Source organism: Rhamphochromis longiceps, linkage group LG6 (assembly GCF_057381845.1).
Source record: "Rhamphochromis longiceps isolate RC_006_pf linkage group LG6, R_longiceps_female_GT1.1, whole genome shotgun sequence".
Taxonomy (NCBI): domain Eukaryota; kingdom Metazoa; phylum Chordata; class Actinopteri; order Cichliformes; family Cichlidae; genus Rhamphochromis; species Rhamphochromis longiceps.
In genome coordinates, this window is record NC_140562.1 from 18,158,431 (window position 1) to 18,167,753 (window position 9,323).

Genomic DNA, 9,323 nt, shown 5'->3' on the forward strand with positions numbered 1-9,323 from the left:
TGGCATGTGTTATGCAGAGTTCCCGTTGGATGAGCATTAGATTTTACTTCTTTCTCACTGCCCCGAGCTTCCCATGTGTGTCATGCTGGGCTTCTATCAAGCAGAGAGACGTTTTTCACTGTATAATATTGTAAATGATTAAAAATAGCACAGGGAAGCATGGAAAGAGGGAGAGAGGGAGAGCTGGAACAGTGAATGGTGGGTGGAGTGGATGACTGAGAATAAGCTCTCTTCTATATGTATTTATAGACTCATTATTTGTTGCTTTTGAAGCTAAAATGTGCTTTCCCCTGTGAGTATATGCGTACAGAGTGCGACAGAGGAGATCACACACCGGACGCCCATTTTTTGTTAAATTCGACCGCGTCAATAACAACATTGGCCATTACATAATCTGGTATCTGCAGGGTTTGTGTGATAACCGTCTTGTTGCCTGACTGGCTTGATGCAAAGTGCTATTGGCAGAATTCCTCTACAGGTACGGGGTCTGACAACATAGCGTCCTTAGAGAACGGTGGGGGTGTTGGATCAAAGTGATGCAAACAGACAGGGTGTCATGGAATATGAAGCCTGGAAGGTGAAATTTAAGTGAAAAGAAAAAAAATGAGTGTACTGTGCGTGTTTGAGGGTGAGTACGCATGGGAGGAGGAGGAGGTGGCGGTGGAGTACAAAGACAGTGATGGGAGACTCAGATGAGACTCAGGCACAAAAACCTGGTGAGGAGAATGTGAAATGCTGTGCAGAATGTAAACCAGTAAAGAGAGAAAAAAAAACCCCACAGCTTTCTTAAAGAAAAATAAGGGGGCGGGGGGACAAAAGCTGATGTCCTGATCACGCAGCAAATGCATTTCTTGTATGTTCCGAATGGATTTCTCCTGGCAGGGCTTGTGCAGTCAGGCAATCCAGGACATATTAGAAAATGATTAAATCATGCAGATGCTGGCCCCCGTAAAAAGCAGACTAAGTCATATGAGTTCTTGCTGGGTCAAGTTTTCTTTCTCAGAGCCTGGAAGGAGGCTTAAGCCCAGCAGGACAATGTGGCACCTACTAAGACTGAAATAATCCAGTCACACTGAAACAGAAAAAAAGGAGTCACAGAGCAATTTTCCCATGATTGTTGCTAATAATGTTACGAGAGCATTAACCAACCCACACCAGCAGCAAACTAACATCTACCTCCTTCTCTTTCACCGCACGTCCAGTTTGCGCAAAAGCCTCGCACCAGCCCTTACTCCTCATCATTAACTCTACCATCATGCACTGTTGAACTCCTCTCTCACTCACTAACAACAAAAAGCTGCAGCAAACAAGCCAGACAAGGTTGGCAACACAAACAATGATAGCATCATCCCCACAATCCCAGCACTGGAACCAGAGCCCATGCACATATCTGCTGCCTAATTAGATCTGCGCGTGATCTAATGTTTGAGTTTAAATCCTTATGAGAGGCGCAAAAGCTCTCTGGTGTGAAATCTGTACGAAGTAGATCTGCTTAATTAGTAAAAAACATATAAAGTATTTTACATGTTTCAGGACACGCGGGAGGATTAAAAGGAGCAGTCAGTTCTGAAGTCATCAAGTGTAAAGCAGCCCCAGGGCGCGCTGGCAGGCGCTCCTTTATTTCCGTGTCTTGGCCGACAGGAGGGACATTAACTAATCTATACCTGCAAGTTAAGTGCCTGGTGAGTAAAAGGAGCAGATCTTTATCCTCTCCCACTCAATGTTCACTTATTCAGCTTGGGAAAACTATAAATTAACTGCAAAGTCGCAGCCTGCCCTCTGTTACGTGTCTCTGGTTTATCTGCGTTTTTTACCTGCTGAAACTTTCCGCCGTAGCGTGCCGTGCCGATGCTTATCACAGCCATCACCACAGAAACTAACAAACCCAGCAAGCAGCTCTGGCTTCTACACCATCAGCCGATTATCAGCCAAATATGGGCCTTAACTAAACAGGCAGTATTTGCATTAGTTCATGGTTTTCTTCAAATGATAACGATCTGTGGGATGAACATGCGAGAAGGTATTAAATTCACGACAAATATTTAATTTAATATGAGCAGCATGGAGGATGTGAATGACTAACATGTTTATTTTCATAAGATATAATCTGATTACATCTTGGCAAAAGATATAAAATACCTCTTATGTCAAGGACTTGGGAGCACACGTAGTCTCTGATCTTTCAAGTTATTATGGCTCTTTTAATAACTAAAACTAAGAAGCCCACTTGACATCTGCTTTGCTCTTCAAAGACCATGAAATCTCTGACAGATAAAAGTGAAACTTCAGAGATTCCCTCCATACATGTTTGGGATTTAAAGTACATTTTCACAAAAATCAGACACTTTTAATGGTAAGCATACTGAATGTTCAATAATTGTGTTTACCTTACTGTTCAGGTAAGTAATCACTACCCTGTAGGTAAGTAGTCACTAAACAAGAAGCGATGTGGTGGTTTACTGCTTGTGTGGTTTAGTTTGTTTTTCCATCTATCCAGCAGCAATGCTTTTTAATTTTATCTTGATGATCAGCCACCCTGTTTAGTGTTCTTACAGAGCAGTAATACGTTACACTAATGCTATTACAAGCACAATATCCTAAGGCAACTACTTCACATTAAAAGCTTTCATAAACCAACTTTCTGGTGAGATAATCTTTAGTCTTTTAGTAATGTGAACTAAAAACTTTTATTACTGAAACAAGGAGTTCACAGTACTTTGCTTGAAAATGTTTCCTATTTGAACATACAGTTTCTATGATAAAACATTAGATGATGAGTTAGTAGGGAGCAAAACAATGTGTGGACCCAGCAGCATATGAACGGCTTAACTTCCTAGCCACAGTTGAACGTTTTCCTAGATTCTGTCCCTCAGTGACTGTGGGTGAAACTGAAACTGTGTAAGCCAAAAGGGGCTGAGCAGGGTTTGCAAAGAGGCAGCCTTGTCATCAGAGGTGGGAACACATGATACAAGCAACCGATATCGATAGTCTACTGCTGCTGGGAGTGGATGCATTATGCAGTGTGGCTGTACAATGCCTGGACTCTTTGCAGGCACATCTTTTCAGTTTTTTGAACTCAACATCTAGATTTTTACACATCAAGGTTTTTTTTAGCCTGGCTGTGTTTGGTCATGCAGAGAATGTGTAGCTAGCTACTAGGGGTGGGGGAAAAAATCGATACTGTGTAGTATCGTGATATTTTGTTTGCTAATAATGTATCGATACAGGGACAGCAGAAATCGATATTTTGTTACAAAAAAGGTTTTTGTGCTCTGACTTCAGAGCATGCTGATCCTTTTTCTGAGCAAGAATCCTGACATTCCTTCACTGTCCAAATGTGTTTAACTTTTTTTTTGGCAGCAATAAACATGAGTTTACTTATTTTAATTTAAGACATGTTTTATTTTAATTAAGTTTAAAACTTTTTTATTTAATGTAAAATTATATTTTGTTTTAATTTACTTTCAAATTCTTCAGTTGCTGAAGGGGCTGCATAGTTTTCATAAATTGCTTAGTTCAGAATAGCTATAATTGTACCAGATGGTTGAATTCAGTTAAGTTGGACTAGACTGTAATACAAACCGTTCAAGTTTGTCAACAATAAAACTGACTGAAATGAGAGAAAGACTGAGTGTGAGACTTTGATATTAGATAAAATGAATATTGATAAAGTTTACCTTTATGTACAGAATCTGAATATCGCAAAATATTTTTAAAAAATTGCAATAATATCGTATCGTGCGTTAGGTATTGTGATAATATCGTATCATGGCATGTTTGGTGATTCCCACCTCTAGTAGCTACAGAATGTACAGTAAATAATAACCACAGCTATTCAAGCAGGAGGTGGTGCAGATGGTTCCAAAGCACAGCATGAAATGAGAAGATGAGTCATGCTGAGGATGTCTGAACTTTATGGAAAGAAAATCTTAAGATAGGAAATTAAAACTTTACAAAGAATTAAAATATAAGTTAACACACACACACATACATAATCAGCTGTTGAGTGTACACCTGTGTGAACAGAAACCTTTTGAGCCTGTTTATAAATGTATGCACGGATGTAACTAACCTTAAGTCAGCAGGCAGTTTGTTCCAAGGAACAGGACCATAGTGAGTGAAAGCCCCCTCAGCACACTTAGATTTAATTCTGAGAACTGTTAAAAGAGCTGCACCTGATGACCTGAGAAGTCTAGTTGGATTATAGACACAGAGCAAGTCAGAGATGTGTTGGGGGGGGGGGAGAGAGCCAGTGTGAGCCAAACTGACTTCAGTACTAAGTATGTTCAAGTGGAATATCTTCAAAGCCGAAGTTGTCCCACTGATGAGGTGGACAATCCAACAAATAGAGTGTTGCAGTAGTCTAATCACCCTTGAAGGCATAGACCAATTTTTCAGTTTGAGATAAGAATTTTCAAACTTTTTATAGATTGTTTACGTGGTTTTTACGAGAGATACTGTCGAAAATGATGCCAGGTTATCTGACATCCTTACTGTGTATCAGAAAAAGAGATATTAAATATGAAACAACTTTTTGGACTTTTCGGACCAACAATATACAAAAGGAATGTGCAAATGATTTCATTAACTTTCTTCTTAAATATCAAGTTAAACAGAAGACAGTTGTTATTCCTCAGTGTAATCGTACAGAGATTTGTGCAGCCCCAGTAAAGCTAGGCATAAAAGACTTCAGCTTCTCATAAAACAAGTGTTTCAAATGGCTTTAGCTCTGATGAAAGCAAAACAGGAAGCTGCGAAATCAACATCTACTGTATACCATCTACAGAAGGGGATGATCTCTTTATTAAGCTCCACAGTGATGAGCCAATTTAGAATCTCCCGACAAAGCCCACGGATATTTAGAAACCTAAAACATTCATTTTCATTTGAGGAAATTGCAAATACCCCTAATTCTGCATAATTCCTGGAAATATTCATTACACTGAGACCAATAACACTGTAACAGATACTCAAGGGGTAATAAACGATCAGAAATAACATTCTGCGGGCACGCGGCCAAGTCACGCAACGCTGAAAAAGGATAAACACTACGTCACACTCCAACACAGACAGCCCTGCTCCAATGTGGAGCTCTTTGGTTTATTATGCAGCAGCACATCCCAGCACACCAAGATATCTGTACACTTCTCACTTCAGACTGTGAACGGTACAGTAGTAAATCACCGTCTTAACTTGCCTGTTTTGCTGAGCTTGTTGTTGTCTTGAGATCAGTATGAAAACACTGGGACATAAATGACACCTTTGAGAACTAACCCTACACTTATCTTTTATTTCCATTCACAAACTCAAGAAGCTGCTTACTAAAAACACATGATGCCGCTCTGAGGCAACGAGGTCTGCTCTATTTCCACTGTTCCATTATGCTTAAAACTTTGGGTATGAACCCATTTTCACAGAATGCCAAACCAGCTCATTGTCTTTTGTAAAAATAAAAAAATGTACATGGCTCGTCTTCAAAAACTGAGGAGAAGCCCTGAGTCTTGTGCCACATTATTTAGGAAGGAAAGGAACTGCATGGCACAGCGTCAAGTTTTTGTTTTTGTTCTTATAAAGAAAAAGCAACATAAAAACCATCACAGATTATATTCCATGAGCTAATGTTCCACTTTTGTGAGAATCTGCCAAAAATGTCATTTGAGACCCTTCCTTGTTGCCATTATTTATTTTCCTGTTCAGAATTTCCTTCATCTACTGGAAAACAGGTACAGTTAAGATGATTTATTGGCATTGAGTAGAGCTCACAGCATTGATTCTGCATCCAGCCACGCAGCTCAAAGCGCTCACCATGTGTTGCTGGCTTCACGTTCTCTCACGCTCTGGCCATTTCATGCGCTGACGGAGGGTTTGGCCATGCAGAGGCAGCAGTCCTGCTGCTGCCTGCAATATGTGACAGCATTGCCTGCCAGGTTCTCCACTGAGTATATTTCATTACTTGTTATTTAATTTATCGCCCTGATGCGCAGTTTCTAACAACATTTAGTTTGTGCCATAGAAAAAATAATTCCCACTTATCTATCTATCTATCTATCTATCTATCTATCTATCTATCTATCTATCTATCTATCTATCTATCTATCTATCTATATACATATATACATATATACATATATATGTATATATGTATATATATATATATATATATATATGTATATATGTATATATACATATATATATATATATATGTATATATATATATATATATATGTATATATATATATATATATATATATATGTATATATATATATATATATATATATATATATATATATATATATATGTATATATATATATATATATGTATATATATGTATATATATATATATATATGTATATATATATATATATGTATATATATATATATATATATATATATATATATGTATATATGTATATATATATATATATATATATATATATATATATATATATATATATATATATATATATATATATATATATATAGAGAGAGAGAGAGAGAGAGAGAGAGAGAGAGAGAGAGAGATATTAAAGCACTTTCCTAAGAGGGGATGGTCAGTAGAATATGTGGTCATACAATCATTTCTGATTCAAATTCCCACAGATAAGGTCCGATAACAAAAATGCTGATTAAAGTATGACTGCAAAAGCTTTTGTCTGAATCAATATGTCTGCCAATTTGCACACAATTTGCCAATGGGCTTTGAACATAAAATTGAAAGCAGCTTAAGTTAGTCATGCACGTCTTTGAAAGTTGAATGGAAAAGTAGCAAAGGGGCTTCGGAGGCATGAACTTTGGGGAACCACGTCACTAGCTTCCAGAGGCCTTGTTTGCATTCATGGGAAGGATTTGCGAAGCGCAATTAAGCTGATGATCCTTCCTCTAACTTCCTCTGGAGATTCACGTGTCAGACTTTTCTTAGAGGACAGACGACGGATGGAAAACGGAAAACATAGCTGAAACATATGGATCATTCAAGCTGGTGTGCAACATTAAAGCTTTGAAGCGACATAAATCAGCCGCATGCTTGGTCGAATTCCTGCAAGTTCATTATGACCTCCTTACATGCAATTAGCTGTAATTAATGGAGCAACTTCAAAAGATGCTGTTTCCTAAATTTATCTCCTCTCTTGTCTCGCACTTTGTCCCACATATCATGCAGCAGAGAGGCTTACAAAATCGCACAGATGTATTTTCAGCCTGAGAGACTAAATCCACCTCAGAACGACTGTGTTGTGAGCAGCTCTAATCCAGCTGTAGCAGAGGGTTCTGCGCGCTTTCTCAAAGTAAGGAGAGCCTGTATATCCTTGTACATCCCATAGGGTCTTCCCGGCGGTCTCGATCCACATGATGGAAATCTATTCTGACCCTAACATTTCTGCAGTACGCGGAATTGTAATGTCAGGGGTGTGTTTAGCAAATCACCCAACTACAGCCTCCAAATGATGACAACCTTGGTACGCGTAGCTGCCAGCTAATGCGCGCAGACCTGAGCATGACAGGAGCCTCTTGGGTTTTCTCAGCAGCGCTCTGTCCTCCGACTATTAAATTATGAGCGTTTTACCACCTCCGCTGAGCAAGGCAAACACCGCTGTGTCAATCTCCTTCAAACTCGGGGGCGCACAATTTAATCCTCAGCCGAAATCATAATTGTATTACTGGTCGATCGTGTATATAAAAAGCCCACGCATATATGACAAAAGTTCCATCATCGGACTGGTAATATCATAACATTTTGGCTGATAGTATCGTTTATTAAACTGAGTTAAATATGGCTGGAATAACGGCGATAAAGGAGAAGCCTGGGAAGCATTAGTGCGAGCAGTTCTGGGTGATGGGCATTCCCCGTCGCTTCACACTGTCAATAATCGCTATAATGTTTCTCTCCGCTTCGCTCTCCTCAGAGGCTGCTTAGCTGACGCGTACTTGACAGTAAATCATAAATCATATCAGCTCCAAAAGTAGGCTATGGCGAGTTGATGTGTGTGACTATTTGGTACAACTGGCCTCTGTAATGAATAAATATCAAAGCAAAAATACTGATGTCAGTAATACAAGTGGGGGTAAAGAAGAAAAACATGGATTGTGTCTTTAGCCTACTGTGCGACAAGCTTGTCGCGAGCGGAAGCATCTTTACGCTTGCTCGGATTTCTAATTATCAGCTCGCTGGTAAAACAAACAAAACCAAAAAAAGAAAATGACAACCGTTAAAATCGCAAAACAAAACGACACGTTTCTGTCACTTAAAATAATTTAGTGGCTATAAACAAAACAATAACACACTTGGAAACGAGCTGTAATTAATAAGCACGTATTTTCAGCTAAAACTGTTATCGTTGTCACTTTGCAAATTAGAGTCAACCAGAGTTTTTGTTTCGCTTTATTTTATTTTCTCCCCAAACCTAGCTGAGTAATCAGGCGCGCGCCGCTCTGGCGCCTCGCGCGCATACTTTCCCCGGGCTCACCTGCGTTCCTGAGCTTTTTGTTCCGATAAACGGAGAAGATGACCAGGAGGTTGCCCAGGATGTCAACGACCGTAGTGAAGATGAGGAAACACCCCAAAGTTGTGGCAACCCACGGCGGGCGGTTCAGGACGGTGTCAGCGGGGTCTGGTAAGGAGCTGTTCAGGTGAGACCCATTCATAACCATTGTACAGCTACAGTCGCCGAACTTTCTCAACTGAGCCAAATTCACCCTGCACTCCTAGAGCCCGGGTCTCGGAGTCGTTGCTGCTGCTGGTGGGATCCTATAACCTCCCGCGGGGTTCATCTTCATCCCCTCCACGCGCCGCTGTTGCTCCTTCTTCTTGCTCTTCTTCTTTCTCCTCACCGCCAAAGTGAGCTCCGCCCAGCTCTGGCAGCCTCCCCCTCTCTTTGGTCGCCTCGGTGTCACTTCTGCGCCCGTGTGCCATTCACTTTGTCGGTACGCATGTGTGACATGAAGCCGCCACTTCAAACCATCGCAGCATGTGACCAAACAGTTCGCAGAGGGCGCTTTTATTTCGAGGGAGAAATGCTGTCGCTCCGTGGTCGAGCAGTGAAAGAGCAACTCCACGGCTAAGGAAGCGTCCTAGTTATCGAGCGAGTTCCTTCATGCCTTTGCGGTCGCTCGCTGGTTTTATCTCGGGAAGCCATTCATGATTATTTTTGAAGAATCATTCATATTACCAGGATCTCTTTCAGAAAAATCACTACTTTTTCCGTGAATGCTCAAATGCACTGGATTTAAAGTGTTTAATGTATCCAAAATGTAGATTTCCCATAATGCTTCTTATTTTTGTAAAATCTGTAAATACTTACACACGATTGTAATTCAGTGAATTAA

General features: G+C 40.0%; 1 protein-coding gene across 1 annotated transcript in view; it reads right to left on the bottom strand.

Moving 5' to 3' along the window:
* mtnr1aa (melatonin receptor 1A a) overlaps window positions 1–8,810 on the bottom strand; it is a 47,912-nt gene extending 39,102 nt beyond the window's left edge. Inside the window, exon 1 of the mRNA XM_085409532.1 lies at window positions 8,465–8,810. Coding sequence (XP_085265658.1) covers window positions 8,465–8,648 — 184 coding nt within the window. The 5' untranslated portion in view covers window positions 8,649–8,810. The remainder of the gene's footprint in view (window positions 1–8,464) is intronic.
* Window positions 8,811–9,323: the final 513 nt, after the last annotated feature.